Below are 19,992 nucleotides of genomic sequence, written 5' to 3'. Positions count from 1 at the left end.
CATTGAATAAGTGTTGCCAAGGTGATGGAATTTTACATCTGATATTTTTAACTTGTGCAATACATTCTATATGTTGCTGCTCTTTATATATCCAGTTCTGTCTAAAATGATGTCCAGAAGATTATTTTTATGACAACATTTTATCCTATGTGTTATGTTCTGCATGTTGCTACTTTGCATACACCAAGTTCTCTGTGAAATGATACTTAAAAGATTATTTTTCTGACAACATTTTACAAGGTAAGGTCTTGATACAAAACCCATCACTTTATCAACAACTAAAATACTTTTATTTTTTTACTAGCCTCCAGATTCACAGGTATCTTACAGTACAGAAAGTCAATCTTTGGATGGATCCATCATGGGAGTTCCTCAGCAGATGTTGACAATAACGTCTCCTCAGAATATACCTGCCTCACAGTTGGGGAATCAACATATGTCACCAAGCATGCAGCTAACCTCTGCTGCTAGACTTGGTAGTCAGGTTACAGCTGCGGTGGGATCGGTGGAATTAGAGACTGCTTCTGCCAATTTGGTATCTGCCAGTCAGTCGCCTGTGCTACATGGGCAGGCTTCGGTTCAATTCGTCAACAACATACAAGTTCTCCAGTCAGTTCCACAAGGAGTAAGACTTATTCAACAACCCCAGCAAGTTTCCCAGCAAGTGCCATCAACACAGCAACCACAGCAAGTTCCTCAACAGGTGGCATCTATGCAGCCAAGCCAGCAAATGGTTCCACAAGTGACATCATCTTCACAGCAGGTTTCCCAGCAAATTGCAGCTATGCAGCAGATTCCCCAGAAACTAATGGCTATGCAGCAGCCTCAGCAGGTAGCATCTATGCAGCCACCTCAACAAGGGGCGTCCTTGCAGCAACCACAGCAAATTCACCAGCAAGGGATGCCCGTGCAGCAGTCTCAGCAAGTTCCTCAACAAGTGATATCTATACAGCAAAGCCAAACTGTTCCACATGTAGCTTCACTTCATCAGATTCTAGAGCAGCCTCAGAACGTTTCCCAACAGGCAGCATCCATACACCAGCCTCCTCCGCAGGTTCCCCAGCAAATTCTCCAACAAGTGGCATCATCGCCGCAGCCTCAGCAGAATCCTCAACAAGTGACATCCACACCGCAGCCCCATCTTATTCCTCAGCAGAATCCTCAACAAGTAACATCCACAACGCAGCCCCATCTTATTCCTCAGCAGGTTCCACAACAAATAACATCCACACAGCAGCCACACCTTATCCCTCAGCAAGTCCAACAGCAGGTGACACCTTTGCAGCAATCACAACAAAGTTCTCAACAGGCAGCAGCCATGCAACAACAACCTCAACAGGTTCCACAGCAGGTGGCTCCCATGCAACAGCAGCACATTATACAGCAGGTGACACCCATGCAGCAGCCACAGCAAGGCTCTTCACAGGCAGCATCTATACAGCAGCCACAGAATATTCTTCATCAAGTTCCCCAGCAGATGACATCAGTACAGCAACAGCAGCAGCAACAACAAGGTCCTCAACAGGAGGGATCTCTACAACAGCCACAGCATATTTTTCAGCACGTTTCACAACAGATGACACCCATACAGCAGCCACAACAAGGTCCTCAGCAAGCAGCATCCATACAGCAACTGCAGCATATTCCCCAGCAGGTGGCGCCCATCCAGCAGCCCCAACAAAGTCCTCAACAGCTTCCACAGCAGCTGATTCCTATGCAGCAACCACAACAAGGATCTCAGCAGGCCGTATCCATACAGCAGCCACAGCACATTCCTCAGGAGGCTCAACAGCAGATGGCACCCACACAGCAACCACCAGGATCTCAGCAGGCAGCATCCACACAGCAATTACAGCATATTCCTCAGCATGCCCCTCAGCAGGTGACATCCATGCAGCAGCCACAACATATTCCCCAACAGGTGACACCTATGCAGCAACCACAACATGCCCCTCAGCAGGTGACACCTATGCAGCAACCACAACATATTCCCCAACAGGTGACACCTATGCAGCAACCACAACAAAGCCCTCAGCAGGTGGCCTCCATACAACAGCCACAACATATTCTTCATATTCCGCCGCAGATGACACCCATTCAGCAGCCACAGCAGGTTCTTCATATTCCACAGCAGGTGACATCCACCCAGCAGGTTCCTCAACAGGCAACAGTCATGCAGCAGTCACAGCAAATGGCAACTGTTCAGGCACAACAAGTGTCATCTATACAGCAGCCCCAGCAAGGACACGCACAAGTCCTACAACAGGTGGCACCCATGGCTCAGTCCCAGCCTTCTCCTCAGCAAGTTCTCCAGCAGGGGACATCAATGCAAATGGCACCAGGGCTGCAATCTCAGCAAGTGGCCAATCAGCAGGTTGGATCCCTGCAGATTCCACAGCAGGTAGCTTCCATGCAGCAAATTACACAGCAAGGGGCCTCCTCTCAGCAATCGCAGCTGGTTCCCCAACAGATGGCATATGGGCAGCAAACTTCACAATCTCAACATACTGTACCTGTTCATCAGGTCTCTGCTGTACCACAACAAGTGACACTGATGCAGCAGATCTCACAGTGCCCAGAAATACCCCTAGATACTTTGGGACCTCAACAAGAGCAGCAAATGGCTCAGATGCACCATTCTACAAATCAGCATCCTTGTGTAATGCAACATACATTGTTTCATGTGCCTCCACAGCAGAAAGAAGAGCAGTTTGTTCTCCCTTCTAACCCCAAAGATCAGTTGCCAGCTGTCTCCCAGCAAGACATGGAAAAGCATCAGCAATCTGAATTCTCAGGTTCAACTTCAGAAAAGGTGGCTTATCCGATACAGACCCAATATCAACGGCAAATCCAGGAACAGATGATGTACCCAGCACAATCCCCACACAATCGACCAGTTTCAGAGCAGCTGCAACACCAGCTAGAGTCGACTAATCAGCTGCAGGGTACAGAGCAAGCCACTTGTCAAATGCATGTCACTTATGCAGCACAGGGTTCAAATCAGGCACCTTGCCCAGAGCCATTGGTTTATGCAGCTTCTGGAGTATATTCAGGACATTCTTTGGACCAGTCAGCATATGTTTATCAAGGGCAGGCATATATAACTCAACCAACATATATGGCTCAACCTCCAGAGATTCAACAAGCTCATTTAGCAGTACGGAATACTGATCAGCCAAGTTTTGCTGTGCATTCACCTGACCAGTCATTACAGCTGTCAAAGGATGGAGATGGTGGCAACATGGAATTGCAGATCTGTTCAACCCAATCCACAAAACCCCATGCTTACCCTTCTGAGCCACATCTGCCTGAGCCAGCAATATATCTTATCCAGCAAGATTCTGGCATGGGGCACCAGCAGCTGCACCCACCACATGGGGCACAAAAAATTGCAGAAGGACAACAGTCAGGGCCACAGGCACCTTTTGCCTCATCTCAGCCATCTGTCACACCACAAATGCAACCACAACCTCCTTATCAAGAGTTTAGCCAACAACCTATTACTCAGCCCCACAAAGCCACAATCCCCCAGTCTGCCCTTGATACATTACATACTGTAACATCTGTATCAGAACAGCCAGAACAAGCTTATACAATGCAACAGTCTTTGGATGTGTCGGGATTGTTGAATCATGCTCCTCACCTCCAGCAGTCTCAGACATTTCAACCAATTGACAATAACCAACAGTTTATTCCTCCACTAGTGCAACCAGCATACATTCAACAGCAGCCAGTATGTCAGAACTCAGTTTTATCTGCAGAATTGATTGTCCAGGAGCAGATGCCTTTTAAGAATTCTATGGCAGCTTCTTTGAACCAGCAAACAGCATTTTCTGCTGTGAGTGAACCAAACCAAGAGTATCATCAAGGACAAAACATTCCACAGGTATGCCAGTTGTTATATCTAACACCCCCCCCCCCCAAATATACTTTATTGGCTACCTAATCCCAGAGAAGAAGGGCAAAAGAGAAAATGTTTATTATAAGAGAACCATTTAAGTTTTTAAAAAATCCTAATGTTTCACTTTTAAATTTTATTTCATTAAATAACAGTCATTTGCATTAAGGGGAAAGGATAATGGTGATATTGGAAGTAGACCTTTCCACTTGCTAATTTCTCTAATAGGAAAAATTATCAACCTATATAGAAATAATCTAGATCAGTGGTAGGCAAAGTTGGCTCTTCTATGATATGTGAATTTCAATTCCCAGAATTCCTGATCTAGCATGATGGGCTCAGGAATTCTGGGAATTGAAGTCCACAATCATAGAAGAGCCAACTTTGCCTACTACAGTAGTCCCTCACCTATCGCGGGTGTTATGTTCCAGACCCGGCCGCGATAGGTGAAATCCGCGATGGGGAATTTATCGACTGATAGTACTTTAGGGGGGACGCTACCTTTCTCCTTCCCACCAGCTCCAGATGCCTGGAGGCGAGCAACGGCCGGCTAACCTTTGCCCCCCACTACTACTTACTCTGCGCCTGAGGAAAAGAAGGGGAGGGGGGCAAAAGAATCGTCGCCCCCAAGCATTTCCGACCCACTGCTGTTCTTTGCAGCAGTTCGGCCAAACATTGTCTTTTTTGCCTTGCCCCGGCTGGAAAGTCCCTGGTGAGCTGCCCCGGCTGGTTCTTTTTCTCTCTCTCTCTCTCTTTTCTTTTCTTTTTTCCCCCTCTCCACCCGCCCAGCACTTCCTTTCCCGCCCTCGAGCCCAGTCTGGAAATCCCCGCCGCGTCGCGTTCCTTTCTTTGCTCACGCTCGCTTGTTCGCGTGCTGCCGGGAGCTCTTTCTACAACCCCAAGCACACCGCCGCCGCCGCCAACCACTAAGCGCGCCTCCAAAGACTGCCTTCTCGGCACTGGCGAGGCGGGTTGAACGAGGGAACGGGCCTCCGTCGGAGCTCAGTCCCCGCCCCGCTCATCATTCGCCCAGCCGCAGGCTGGTTGGCTTGTCCTGCCCTTCCAAACTTCTAAGCACCGTATCTGTGCCAACGCTGACTTCAAAACCCACAATGAAGTGAAGCCGTGGTAGGTGAAGCGCGATATAGCGAGGGACTACTGTAGCTGTACAAAGGAAGATAACTATACAGAACTCCCCTATTCCTTGATAGCTGTGCAGGGTTCATCCTATGCTGCTAGGGTAATAGGCTTGTGAGTGTAGACCAGTGTTTCTCAACCTCAGCGGTTTGAAGATGTGTGCACTTTAACTCCCAGAATTCCCCAGCCAGCGTTGCCCTGTGCCAATATAGCAGTAATCTATATAACTTTATCTTGTCAAAAAGATGATGATTTACAGAAGACTATAAAATAATAATAAGAAACTCACTACAATATCACACTTTAAATAGCTAAGAGGAAAAAAAGCCAACACAATACTTGTGCTGGTTTATCTTTGATACCTTAGTAAAGCATGAGTGTGTGCTATATCAAACACATAAGCAATTTGCCCGTTCTGGAGTTAATTCTTTTCTAAAAGATTTACTCTATTCAGTGGAAATTAACAAATGGTACACATCAGTTTATCCCCTCTCTCCTCACAGGTTTCCATCTCAGTATCAGATGAACATGAGCAGCAGCCAGCAGTTCAAAAACAAGAGTCTATTCAAGGGTGAGTTTGCTCTAAGATTAATTCACTTGGCTGTCACAGCAATAAAAGGGATTGGATTTCAGCTCACATTATCCAAGAGTCAATATAGCAAAACTGGAGACTCCTGAGTGGGGGAAAGGTAGCTTAGAATATTATGCTCAAACTTTATTCATAAGTGAAGAACTGAGAGGACTGTGAATGCTCCCAGAAACAGAAGATGAATTGAGAAGGTAAAAATTATCAAAGAATGTGACAAGAAAAGTGAAATGTTTAGGTGGTTCTTTTAATCAAACGAAATGTTAAAAAAACCTGTGGATTAAGCATTTTTAAGAATGTGTGTCTTTAACACACTCTTAAGTTATTACAAATGGTTTTTTGCTGCATCCTTCAGTTTCAACCCTTGGCCACTTCTCTGATTCCTTGTGGCCTACATTGTTTTCTACATACTATTTCATCAGAACATAACAGCAATGGGCAAAACTCAAGCTACAACATCGCATTTGTAAAGATCTGTATAGCTATCCCTTTCCTGTCCTATATAGATATGTGCAACCTACCCTCATGTCCATTTTCCTTTGTTAGAGCACAGCATAGTTGGAATGTAGTGGAAGTGGGAGGATGGGTGGATATGTCCAAATTTGTTTTATATTTGAGTGAAATTGTATGCCTGTGGTTTTAGCCTTGGCATCACTCATATGGCCCTCAGTCCCTCTATCCCAAGATTGTAACCTATACCTCATTTGTTCATTATTACAATGAGGAGTTTGTGACTCAGAGTAATATAGATTAAGGACAATATGTCTCGACCCGATTTTAACCTAAATCACATATTCTTTAAAGTTGTAAGTACAAAATATCCCCAAAAGAATGATTTAGATTAATCTGAGAGCAATTACACTTTTCTGCAGAATAGGATCAGTGCTTCTAACAGATCCACTTTGCTGGATCCAGCTTCTTTTGTACTGGCAAGAACATTCCCTGAGTGTGCTCAGAAAGTTGCCACTGTTGAAGTAAGAGGACAAAATCTGTTTTATAATACAAATAAAGAAGCAATTTGGCAGTTTTTCAAATGCAATAATTTATACTATTTCCTTGTCAAAAGCATTTTAGTCCAGTAGATATACGTGTTTAGCATGAGCAGTGAGGGATATTTTTAATAATTTTTAAGTTATTGAACAAGAAATGCCTGCCATAGTCTATATTTTATCTTTTCTGAGTTTATTGTTTTGGCTTTTATTTAAGCTATTGGTATACAGTGATCCCCCGGTTATTGCGTCCCCGACCATTGCAAACAGGGTAATTTGCGATTTTTGAACCCGGAAGTCAAAACACCATCTACGCATGCGTGCCCTTTTTTCTATGGGCACGCATGCGTAGATGGCGCCGGGCAGATCAGCTGCTGGGCGGCTTCCCTGGGTCTTCCCCCTCTTGCTGGCGGGAGGGCGAAGCCCCCCCCCCCAGCACCCACTCGCCCGCCCTTCGCCCTTCGCCCGGGAAGTTCGCCAGGAGTTAGGCGCGCCGTTCTCCGCTGACTCCTAAAGCGGGGAAGTTCGCCAGGAGTCAGCGGAGAACGGCGCGCCTGTTTTAAAACGATCGGAGCTTTCCAATGAGTCCCGAAGACAAATGTCAAACTTCCGTGTTTGTCTTCGGGACTCATTGGAAAGCTGCGCGGGTGTTTTAAAACGTCGCCGCCGACATGGGGGGCTTGCTAGCACCCCCCCAACCCGGGTTGGGGGTTCGGGGGGGTGCTAGCGAGCCCCCCATGTCGGCGGCGACGTTTTAAAACAGCCGCGCCGCCCCCCAATCTTCGGCTCCTCGCTAGCGCTGCGGAAGTTAAAAACACCATCTGCACATGCGCAGATGGTGTTTTTACTTCCGCAGCGCTACTTCGCAAAAACCCGCTCGTTGCGGGGGGTCCTGGAACGGAACCCTCGCAACGAGCGGGGGATCACTGTATTGGAAATTAGGTTTTATATTTACTAATGTTTAGAAAGTTTAGGACAGTGTTTCTCAATGTTGGCAACTTTAAGCTGTGTGGATTTCAACTCCCAGAATTCCCCAGCCAGCTAAGCTGGCTGAGGAATTCTGGGAGTTGAAGTCCATGCATCTTAAAACTGATGAGGTTGAGAAACCCTGGTTTAGGAGGTAAGGATATGCCTCTCTCCTTTTGTTTAGCTTGGTACAGGACCTTCCAAAGGACAGTGTGACTGGCTGTGACCTTCCATGTGGAAATGGTAAACCAGACAAGAGCAAACAGAGAAGGACCTCCTGTGCCCGACCAGAGAAGGGAACCAAATTTCAACTCACGGTGCTGCAGGTTTGTATATTTTTTTAATTAGAGGCTTTTAAATAGGGGGTATATGACAAAATCGCTGGCCAGGTTTCCTGCCTTTTCTGACTTTATTTATTTATTTTTAAACAAATAATTTACTAAGGTTAGCACATTGTGAAGCAAAACATCATCAAGTAGCATCACTTTCCTTAGGGAAAATGCCACTGGCCTTCACATAGCAGTTACAGGAATACTTAATACATTTAAAAAGCAATAAGCAATTGCACCCCAGTACCTTGCTTGCAATGTGCTTAGAATAGCAGTCAAATGTAACTTTGGAGAAGTAGGAAGTAAGCTTATCTGATAAGTAATTGTTTTATGATTGGCCATTTTATAGGCCCAATTTATATGTGGGCAAAATCCTTCTATAATCACCATTTTCTGACAGTTCTCAAGATATACTTTCAAAATTACAAATAATTCACCAACCCCAAAATACTTGCATAATCCTAGAGAACAGGATGTAGAAGAGGAACAGGATTACATAAGAGCACATCTTCAGATCTTGTAACAACATCAATAAAGAGATTGTTTACCTGAGCTTAAGTTAATGTTTTTACAATTCTGGTTATTGCTTGCAGTTAAAACAGTGATTTAATGTTGCCATGCATTCAATAAAGTGGGTTCTACATATTGACTTGTTTGAAACAGTGACCAATTTTAATGGACTTATAATTGGTGGAGTTTGTACATTACACTTACGTGTAGGTCATATTTTGTAAATTACAGTGCTTGAATTCACCCATAACTAAGCAAAAACAAGACAAACCACATTAATTCTTATTGCAGGTGGAGAATTATTTTCTCTCTTTCTGTTAAGAACTAATACTTTGGCTCAATCTCTAATTCACAGGCAATATTTCAGATACTGTATGTGTGAACATTTATATTGCAGGATGCAGAAAGAACTGGACCAACTAGTTTTGCTCTACTGACACAATGTTTCAATCATTAGAAGATGAAGTAGTGATTCCTAATTCTTTCCTCCTTGTGATGATATAGTATGTGACCTGTAACATTTACATTGAAACAAATAATATTGACAAAGTTGAGCCTTGCCATAGTTAGGACAATCGTAATAGTGCTTTGTTGTTGGTCATGCGATTTTATGGAACTGGTGGCAAAGTATAACTTACCTTAGATGTTAAAGACAGGGGGGGAAAGATGTATTCTGCCTCTGTCTAATAATACAATGTCTTTTTTTGTTGCTGTTCAATCAGGTATCAACATCTGGAGACAATACTGTTGAGTGCCAACTTGAAACGCATAACAACAAGATGGTTACATTTAAATTTGATGTTGATGGAGATGCCCCAGAGGACATAGCTGATTACATGGCAAGTTACATATGCCTTGCTTCAAAGTAGATAATTCCTTACTAATGGCATTTAAACTTTTAAAAAAACATTTAGATGCTATATAGTTCAAATGCAAGTTCCCTAGTTCTTGATGATATTTCACAAGTTATATAGAGCCAGCTCTTAATTTTGCAGTTCATATGCCTACATTTTATTTATTTGAGAATTAATTTTGATACTGGTTTTGGAGCAAGACTATAAAAATGAAGAGGTTTGGGGGCTATTTGAGGAATGTCTGAGAATAAAGGATAAAAATATATGACTGCACTTTACTTTACTTGGAGACATCACATTTGGAATCTCTGAAAGTTATTAGCTTCCTTTAGACTGGTAATATAATTCATATTTTAGTTCTAAATATTTTATTATTTGTTAAATGTATTCATCACTCATCCCGCCATGGGGCCATTCTGGTGTGTGTATATGTGAACTTACAACAGTGAACATGAGATTTTTAAAAATTAAACAGCAATAGCAAAGTAGTGAAATAATAAAATAAATAAGGAAACTAGAATAAAATGATTTTTTAAAAAGGAGGATAAGCAGGAAGCATGTGGGGGATATGAACTCAGTTAATTAGTCTAGCAGCCAACTCTAGTTGAAATACTCCTCCAATGGGTCTCCAAGCCAACTGGCAAGACCAGATCTTCAGGTGCTTGGCGGAAGGAGGGTGAAGGCAAACCTGATCCCGTGGGGGGGGGGGGGATTTGTTCCCCATCAGCACTACAGCACAGAAAGCCTTTCTCCTGGATCCTGCTAATGGAAGTTTTAAGTTCTGCTAATGACCTACTGGCATGAATACATGGGAGTATATTAACTGGGGGTAGGGGACAGGAGGAGAAGAGAAACATTAGAAAAAAATTTCAGAGTGGTCTACGTTCAAATTAGCAGAAGGACATTTTGAAAGCATATACATATTGTCACATCTGAAAGCTAATTTTGCATCATGGACCTTATTCATTTTATTAGAAACTACTTCATCACATGGGATGTACTTTTGTACATAGGATTATATCCTTCACATCACACTATAAAATTATTATACCAAACTTACTCATCTTCTGTGAGGAAATAGTATAGGGGTATTGCTTTAAAGTAAGTATGCTCTATGATCAATCGATTAATGAGCTCATTTAAAATTTTGAAAACACTGTGTGTCTCAAATTTGCTCACAATTCACAAAATTGGCAACATTGGTGGGCAAGGCTAATGACAAACCACGCATTCATCTGGAGACATGTTGCTGCTTACCATAATTCCAATCCCCACCCTCAAAGGTATTTGTAAAAATAAAATGTCAGAGATTAGTACAGTATTGTGCTTTGTAAGAAAAAAGTAAAAACAAGAAGATGGATATGAAGCCAGATAATAATATTTCAAAAACTGAGGCATTTCTACTAGTACAAAATATAATAGAAGAACTGGACACTGGCATCATGTGAGAAGAATTGACATTTCATAAAGAAACACGAATGTGGATTATTTGGAAATAAAGCTTCAGTAAGTTTTTTTAGAATACTTTTTGAAGATTAATGTTCTTTTCAACATGTTTTGTAATAACTCTGAATATTTGGAATATGAATATTTATGAGTGAGATCTAATTTTCTACAGCCTATTGGAATGGGTGATAGCCAGAATTTGAAGAGCAAAATAAGGTTTGTATCCATATCTTCTATCCTGTTTCTCCCACCCCTCTTTCCTTTCCCACTTACTAGGTTGAAGATAATTTTGTATTGGAAAATGAGAAGGATAAATTTGTTGATGAACTGAAAGCTATTGTTTGCCAGGCTCAAGACATCATTTCTAGTCTTCCTATTGAAGAACGAGCCGCTGGCACGGAATCTGCTTCTTCTGATCCAAACAACTGTCAAGTAAGTTTAGTTTCTTTAGTAATGCCAGTTTTCTGGAAAGATGTGTTCTTATATTGGGAAATTCCCTTTTTATATTTATCTATTCATTTTTAATTCAGACAGGATCTTCTGAACAAGTTCAGATAAATCCAGCATCTACTCAAAGTGGCAGTAAGTAACTATTTAAAACATTTAATCCTGCAGGACCAAAGCAACACTCACAAGACTAAAGCCATCCTTATTTAAAAATAAATCTCTGGAACATAGTGGATCTATTTTCAGCTCTTTTCCCTTTTGTCCTTTCAATCCCCTTACCAATAGTTTACCTTTGGTTCTCTGGACTTCTGCAGAGAGTCAATAGTTGACTCTCTGCCATAGTCCTGTTGATTTTAGTGGAATATTCTAAACATTATCATAGACTGAAGAATGGTAAATAATGAGCTCCTAATGAATGTTGCTAAATTTAGCATTATTTCTGGAGTTGGCTTGGTGGACCTTTGAAAAAAAATAGAAATATTAGGAGTCCATTTGGTAAAAGCTATGCCTCATAACGTAAGTTGTATTCACTACCAACTCCTTAAGATTATCCCTGCATTGAAAAAAAGAGACTTATGACTATTTTTCACACTTGCAGCATCCCCATGATCATATGACTAAAATTTGGATGCTTGGCAATTGACTCATATTTATGACGGTTGCAGTGTCCCCGGGGTCATTTGATCTCCTTTTGCAACTTTTTGACAAGCAAAATCAATGGGGAAGTCAGATTCACTTATCTGCGTGTTACTAACTTAAGAACTACAGTGATTCATTTAACAACCATGGCAAGAAAAGTCATAAAATGGGGCAAAACTCAACAAATATCTCACTTAGCAACAGAAATTTCAGGCTCACTTGTGATCGTACGTTTGAGGACTACCTATATTAATTAGTGAAAATGTACACCAAAGCAGCAAAGACATTGAGTGCTACATATGCATTAAGGATAAAAATGGATGGCAGGGCAAGGTTAATCTTGGAAGGCTAGCAGCAGTACTCTGATGAAATCTCTGGTTTCAGATTTCCACACTTGCAAATCCCTGTTGGCTCCTCAAATATAGGCCCGGGCCTACACATGGTTAACACGTGCATTTCAAGAAGTTATCAAACAACATGAATTTTAAGTACGTGACTTATGATGTGCCTGAGGTACTCATAAAATGGGTCATAATGCCAGCATTATACCAATACCAGCAGCTGAGTAAAAATGTGCTGCCAGCCTTTTGACAACTTTCCTGTGAAAGTTTGGCATTATTGCGATTGCTGATAATTCACATCATGGATATCACCATGCAAAACCTGTGCCATAGTTTCTCCTAGGCCTTGCTCCAGGACAATGATGTCCTGATCGCAACTACTACAGGGAGCAGCATCGCAGTACTGTGTCCAACCATGGAATGATCATTTTAGCCTATTTAGTTTGCATTTTAACATCCAGAAGACAGCAAAGAAGGAAGGAAAAAAATTGAATTTGGATTGATTTGACTTCTATGCCGCCAAGTCTCGTAGGACTCAAGAGGGGAGGGAGGGAGGGTTCTAATATTCCTTGCCAGTTCGCCCAAGAAAACTTAATGGAGAAGCCAACAAGAAGTCCAAAGTCAGATGCTTGGCACTGCTTTTTTGTCCACCCCTGCTCATTCTGGTTGTCTCTAATAAAATATCTCTGAAACGAGGACCCAATGGATTATGGGTGGTCTAGAGCAGTGATTTTCAACCTTTTTTCAGCCATGGCGCATTTTTTACATTTACAAAACCCTGGGGCACATTGAGTTGGGGGGGGGGGGGGCTAAAAAAAGTTTGGACAATTTTTCTCTCTCTCTTAATCCCTTTCGCTCTATTTCTCTCTCCCTTCTTTTCTCTCTCTCTCCATCCCTTTCTCTCTCTCTCTCTTCCTTCCTCGTTTTTGCTCTCTTTCTCCCTCCCTCCCTCTGTCTTTCTCTCTCCCACCTTCCCTCCCTTTCTCTCTTTCTTGCTCTCTCTCTTGCTCTCTCTCTTGCTTGCTTTCTCTCTCTTTCTCTCTTGTTTTCTTTTTCTCTCTCTTTCTTTCTCTCTCTTTCTTTCTCTCTCTGAGCTTCGTGGCACACCTGACCATGTCTCACGGCACACTAGTGTGCCACGGCACACTGGTTGAAAAACACTGGTCTAGAGTGAACTATTTATTGTGATCCTTTATATGATACAAAATCAGTCCATTTCAAACATAGCTGATTTCATAATTTGTTTTAATAATTGCATTAATAGAGCAATAACACTTTTATTATTGTTCTCAAACTAGGTACCTGTTTTTTGATTTAGTAATTTTACATAATTCTGTCGTGCGTGTCTTTTAGGTCCCCAGAGGACAGGAATGTTTATGATTCTGGGCATAATCCAAAATTCCATAATTCAAACATTATCATAGTTCGTCCCAACTGTTTTTCTGTTTGGCAACATCTACAGTATTTTTGGGTTGAGTTTGCCAAAAAGCTACTACATAAATATCAGGATACAATTTGCAGAATTTCCAGCTATTGTGCTGATTGGCAGTTTTGGGAATTAGAAGTAGCAGGTTGGGAAAGGCTGAGTTGAGTGATAATTAGTTGTGTTTATAAAGCAGAAATCTTTCTTATAGTATGTAAAGACATTAGTAAAACATATGGAGCTTTCAAAAGCAAATTATAATTGTAACTTGGTTTATTTAAACCTTGGTGGAGCTTGATACAGCTCTTTGGATTATCCACCACACATCTGTGGTGTGAGTAAAAGTTATGGATCTTTTTCGGGGTTAAGTGATTAATCATACAATCAATGTAAATTTTGATAAAATAGAAGTATGTTATGCAAGCCAAATGTGTATCAGAACACCTTCTCTTGAGAAAGAATAAAACTCTAGATTAAAAGGAGATTTGTTGAATTCACCAATAATCTTTTAGATATATTTTTCCTTTGTTGATTTGAGTTTTGTTCCATGGAGATTAAACTCCTGGTTACTGTCTAATATTTCAGTGATGCTATTGATTGATTCAGTTAAAATTAGCTAATAGTACAAATAAATAAAATTAATTAATACAGAATGGTTCTATTGAAGAAGGATCAATATGTCATGTACCAATACATTTAATAAAGACAAGCAAAGGACAGGTGTGTCACATAATGCAAATTTCATAGGTGTGTATGCAATTTATGATAAATATGGTGGAAATATGGCCTGAGAAGCATTGTTTTTACTAATAAACATCTTTGAATTTAGGCTTTGGGATAGGGTGGTATTAAGCATCTGTAGAATTTTATCAGATTGTTCTTCCAGATATTCACAACCTTTGATCTCATTGTTGTATTATTTTCTTGCAGTTAATGTTGTAAATCACCCAGAATGAATTTCTCATGAAGTTAGATAGTCTCTAAATTGAATTAATTAATACATTAACAATGAATAAACAAATGTGTATTTATTGTTAGAAGATGGATAATTTTGAATAATAGATTTATACAGAAAAGAAAGAGGAAAGAAAGGCTTTTATGTTTCATTAGTAGCTTCTAAAGTAACAGTACTTTTATAATCAAAATGCATTTAAATAATGTTTTTAAAAAACCAAGAAGGAAGAAAGTCCACCCTTCACACAGTGTAAGAATTTGTATTTACTCTGATGTACACACTTTAGTGTTCCCTTATGTCTATTAACCCTAATATTAAGGATTATCACAGGCATCCTAATTAGTTAGATTACAGTGATTCAGCCTTGGGGGGATTATTTGTAGTTTACATCAATGTACACATTGGACATTTTAACTCTTTAAATAGAACACAACTTTTCTTAGGCTCTTGGAACATCAATCATGAAAATCCAAGAAAAATAAAACTTTCCATGTGCTGCTATCCACAAGTGTGATATGAGCACCACGCATATTGCAAAATCAGGTTTTCCCCTTCAAATCCAGATATCTGGATAACCCTACGGATTGTCATATCATTTTACTTCTATTTGTTTTGGTTTTTTTGCAACAGCAATGCTGTTTTAGTAATTATCTAAACCATGAAGTAATTTCTTCTATTTGCTTCTCTCTCTCCCTTTTAGGTGATGCTGCTCCTCAGTCATCCCCTGTTGGCCGCTGGAGGTTTTGCATCAACCAAACAATAAAGAACAGAGAAACCCAGGCGCCTTGTACCCCAGTACAGTCAATGAAAACTGTTCAAGAATGTCAGACAAAAGGTGAATACATGGGGGTTGTTTTTTGTTTTTGGGTTTTTTTGGAGGGAGGGAATAGATTTTTCTTTTGGGGTAGTATAATATCTGGATGATTTGGGAATTGGGCTCCGCTTAAATAAGAATGGCAGGTGAAGAACAGAAGACTGTTTGAGAATCTCTTCCTTTTCCAATGCGCTGCTGTGGAGAGTCCAACATGGGTAATACTTCATCCTTATTGGCAGGGATTGAGTTAAAATTAGCATAATAAATAGGTTCTCCACTGCATCTGGAAGGAGAGTCCAACATGGGTAATTTACCAATCTTATTGGTAGAGACTGAGTTAATTTAAATATTTAAATATGAGGTAGTCACCGCCCCTTAGCAGCCCCCAATACCTCAGTTTTAAAAACTCAGTCTTAGTGTAGAGACTGTTGAGTTTTCTTCTGTGTGAAGTACTAATAATAATACTAATAATAATAATGATAATAAAATTATTAATTTTTCTGTTTTTCTCCCCTTTCTATTTTGCAGGTGCTGTGTATCAAGAAAGGGATTTCAAGGGGTCTCTGCCCTCCGCGGGCAGAATCACCCCCACCGTAACTCTCCTCGAGCTTCCCTTCCCTCAGTGGGTACCATGCTTAACGAGGAGCACCTCAGCCTAGGGTCCCCGGCCTCAGTGGTCATACCCGGCTGTCAGCTGAAGGTGAGGGGGTCCGCCCCCCTCACTGGGAAGCTTGAAATGCAGGATTTCGACAAAAAAATGAAGGTGGCTTGATTTGGCGCCGGGCCAGCGCCTCTCAGCTGTTCGGCGGCTATTGATTGAAGCTGCCACGGCTGCTGCCGCAAAGCCGTTCGCTGAGTCGGAAAGCCGCCGGGATCGGCTACATCAAGGAGGCGAATCGTGGGGGGGCATGGCCCTTACAGGGAAGCGCCCCGAGGTGGCGAAGGCAGCAAAAAGATCGGGAATCGCCATTTTGGGGCGACTGATTCCCGCGCCCGCCATGTTTGGGTGGGCGAATGGTTGCTCTCCGCCCAATCACTGGGCGCGATCAACCTGTACGGCGCAGGAGTAGGCTCTGAGGTGCCTAAACGCCATTTTGCAGATATTTGGTCAGTGACAGCAGTGCCTGTCAACGCGTCTATTCACTTTCTGTCAAAATAACAACTGTTAACTGTGAGTAATGGAGGAAAAAACCTTAGAGAAAACATCTCCCACTGTAATGCCTCAGGATAAAGGCAAGGAGAAGTCCAAGGAAAAATCTAAGGCTCCAGCCTCTTCTTCTATCAAGGAGGCAGAGAGGCGCATTAAAGCGTTAGAACAGAGACTGGAGGCAGCCCTCTTAACTCCAAGAACCGTCTCTCCCTTATTGCAGGCCAGGGATCCACCTGCCCAATCTGTTTTGAGACCATCAGAAACTTTATCAGAGAGAGATTGGTCTCCAGAGAGGCAGCACCCTTTTATGCCTCAGGTTGTTCCTCCATCTGGGTCTCAGCAACAGAGACCAGGGTCTGCCAGCCACTCATTGAGGAGTGCCCCATCTGCCACCTTTACGCCCACTGCGGCTGGGCTGCGTGTGCAACCGGATACCTGGCAGCAGATGTCCCCTGCATTACAGGGACTCATCTCTGATGCTTACTCAGAAGGGATGGCTGTGGGGGTGCAACAGAATGTCCAACACCCCCGCCCAACACAGCCCAGGAACCTATGGGCTGCACCGCCCCCCTCGGGTATGGGGTCCTGGATGGAGGAGCCGTCACCTCTAGAGGACACCGAAAAAGAATATGACTTTTCGGATGAGGAGACAGCTCCTGATCCTCCTGTGACAGCTGGGCTCTTTAAGGCTCCCCTTTTCAAGATTCTGCTACATAAAGCTAAGCAGGTGGCAGACTTACCGGGTCCAACCAAGGCTACTGAGGCCTCAGATGACCCTAAGCCATCGGCAGTACTATTCAAGGAGCCCCAGCCCGAGACTGATCATGTGCATCCTCGGAGATATTCAGACAGAGCATCAAGCGCCCATGGCAGCAGCCTGCAGCAGCACAAGGCCCTTCGGTCATTGAAAGGAAGTTTTATACTTTGGATGATGACTTGGAGAAGCTGCTGGAATTTCCGCCCATCGATCAGCCGGTAATGACTTTGATTTCAAAGGCCTTGGTACCATCTGAAACCGGCGATAGCTTGAAACCAGAGGATAGGAAGGCGGAAATTTTACTAAGGAAATCACATCAAATGGCAAGCTGGGTGTTTAGGGCAGCGACCGCAGCTTCATTTTTCAATCGGGCTTCAATAATGTGGCTACAGGAGGTACAAGCTCGCCTAGGTCCAGAAGAAGGTCGCTTACGTCAGGACCTAAGTAAATTGTTGGCCGATGCGGAGTTCTCAGCGGATGCTACCCTCCATGCCGCTAAATTTTCGGCTAGAGGGATGGCGGCGTCACTTGCATCCAGACGCCTCCTTTGGCTGAGGAGCTGGCCAGCGGACCTGAAGTCCAAGTGGAACCTGGCATCATCTCCATACCAAGGGGAAAAGCTCTTTGGAGAAGCTTTGGACCCTGTCCTCATTGAGGATAAGGACAAATGGAAGACCCTTCCCAGAGCCTACCGACGCCAAGAGCGTAGGCCCAATCCCTACGCTCGCCGTCAGCCATTTCGGTGGGACCCCTCTTCCTCGGCTGGACAGAATAATAGGTCATACACTCAAAGTCAGTATGGCCAACCCACCTTTAGAGGAGACCGCGCGGCCTTTCAGGGTAGGCCCAGAGGGTACCAGCAGTCTCGGCGTCCTTTCAGAGGAAACCAAAGGGGCTTCAGGCGCACAAAATGACTTGGCTTCATTACAGCCCATAGGAGGCAAACTCCAACGTTTCAGTGCCTCCTGGAGGAATACCTCCTCCGACAAATGGGCAATAGCCACAATATCGCGAGGACTGCGCCTGGAGTTCCTGCAGCCCCCGCCAAACCGGTTTGTCACTTGTCTGCTAACGCGAGACCTACTCAAAAGACGTCATCTACAACTGGAGATAACTCATCTTCTCAACATACAAGCGATAGAGACGGTGCCCGAGCATGCCAAGGGCACGGGATTCTATTCCATTGTGTTCCTAGTGCCGAAGTCATCGGGGGGGTTCAGGATGATCCTAAACCTGAAACTCCTGAATACCTTCATTCGGTATCGCAGATTTCGCATGCACTCCCTACAATCGATCTTGGCCTCTGTTCGGCACAACAATTTCCTCACCTCTATCAATCTCAAAGAGGCTTACCTGCATGTTCCAGTTTGGCCAGCTCATCGTCGATTCCTCAGGTTTTGTCTCAACGGTGTCCACTACCAGTACCGTGCCATGCCGTTCGGCCTGTCTTCGGCACCCCGTACGTTTACGAAGCTGATGGACATCCTGACAGCACATCTCAGGGCCCCTTCCGTACGGGTCATGGCATACTTGGACGACATCATCGTTCTGTCCAAGTCTATGGCCCAAGCGCAGCACGATCTGGCGCTCACAAGGCAAACTCTGGAATGGCATGGGTATACGGTCAACGAGGAGAAGAGTCATCTTCATCCTACCACAAGGATCCAACATCTGGGTTCCATCATAGACACCGCAAAAGACACTGTTTCCCTGACACCAGAGAGGTTACTCAATATCCGGAGATTGGTATCCAGCCTTCGACTACAACGGCAGATACCGTTGGCAACGTTATCCAAGGTGCTAGGGACTATGGTCTCATCCATAGGGATTGTTCCATGGGCTCGTCATCACATAAGGGGCCTCCAGTGGTTCCTCCTTCCGGCCCAGAGGGACAAGGCGAGTCACTCACACTGGAAGGTGAGACTTCCTGCATCAGTCAAACAGTCGCTGGCATGGTGGTTGTCCCCGGCGTTGCTCCAAGGTTCTCCTCTTCACAGCCACGAGCACGTGATTATCACAACAGACGCGAGCCTGTCTGGCTGGGGCGCTCATATGGGTCCTCATATGGCTCAGGGCCTATGGTCTCAGGAGGACTTAACCCAGGTCAATATCAACGTTCTCGAACTCAGAGCGGTTTTCTTAGCTCTTCAGGCCTTCGTTCCCTGGGTTCAGGACGGACACGTCCTGATTTTAACAGACAATGTGGCCACGAAAGCCCACCTGAACCACCAAGGGGGTACGAGGTCACACCGTCTCATGATTCAAGCCGCGGATCTTTTCGATTGGGCCGAGTCTCATCTGGCCTCTTTAACAGCGGAACATATTGCGGGGACCAGCAATGTGCAAGCGGACTGGCTGAACAGGGCCACTCTGGATCCTTCAGAGTGGCAACTGGACCCGGCGCTCTTCAAGCAGATAGTGCTGCGATTTGGTCTTCCACTGGTGGACCTCTTCGCAACCCCGGCGAACACCCAATTGGAGAGGTTTTACTCCCGGTTCCCAGCGCCAGGGGCGGAGGGGGTCAATGCCCTATGGTCCACGTGGCCCCAAGGTCTACTGTACGCTTTCCCCCCGACGTGTCTCATTCAAAGAATACTAGACAAGACAATTCGGGAGGGGGCAGAGGTGATAATGGTAGCTCCCCATTGGCCGAGATGTCCTTGGTTTGCAGACCTAGTAGCCCTGTCGGTGTCTTCCCCGTGGAGGATTCCGGATCACGAAGTAGGGTTAATTCAGGGGTCAGTTTGTCAT

At 43.7% G+C, this 19,992-nt stretch overlaps 1 protein-coding gene across 6 annotated transcripts in view; it reads left to right on the top strand.

The window, feature by feature from the left end:
- WNK3 (WNK lysine deficient protein kinase 3) overlaps window positions 1–19,992 on the top strand; it is a 119,133-nt gene that overhangs the window by 72,630 nt on the left and 26,511 nt on the right. For 5 of the 6 annotated variants that reach the window (XM_070741284.1, XM_070741285.1, XM_070741288.1 and 2 more), the window contains 7 exons: window positions 305–3,886; window positions 5,539–5,606; window positions 7,761–7,902; window positions 9,138–9,254; window positions 10,992–11,147; window positions 11,246–11,297; window positions 15,221–15,355. In XM_070741284.1, the coding sequence (XP_070597385.1) occupies window positions 305–3,886; window positions 5,539–5,606; window positions 7,761–7,902; window positions 9,138–9,254; window positions 10,992–11,147; window positions 11,246–11,297; window positions 15,221–15,355 (4,252 nt within the window). The remainder of the gene's footprint in view (window positions 1–304; window positions 3,887–5,538; window positions 5,607–7,760; window positions 7,903–9,137; window positions 9,255–10,991; window positions 11,148–11,245; window positions 11,298–15,220; window positions 15,356–19,992) is intronic. The other variant, XM_070741287.1, reaches the window with a different exon arrangement.

This window comes from Erythrolamprus reginae, chromosome 2, assembly GCF_031021105.1.
Source record: "Erythrolamprus reginae isolate rEryReg1 chromosome 2, rEryReg1.hap1, whole genome shotgun sequence".
Taxonomy (NCBI): Eukaryota; Metazoa; Chordata; class Lepidosauria; order Squamata; family Dipsadidae; genus Erythrolamprus; species Erythrolamprus reginae.
Note: the sequence above shows the minus strand (reverse complement) of the source record. Positions and strands in the feature narration are given on the sequence as shown.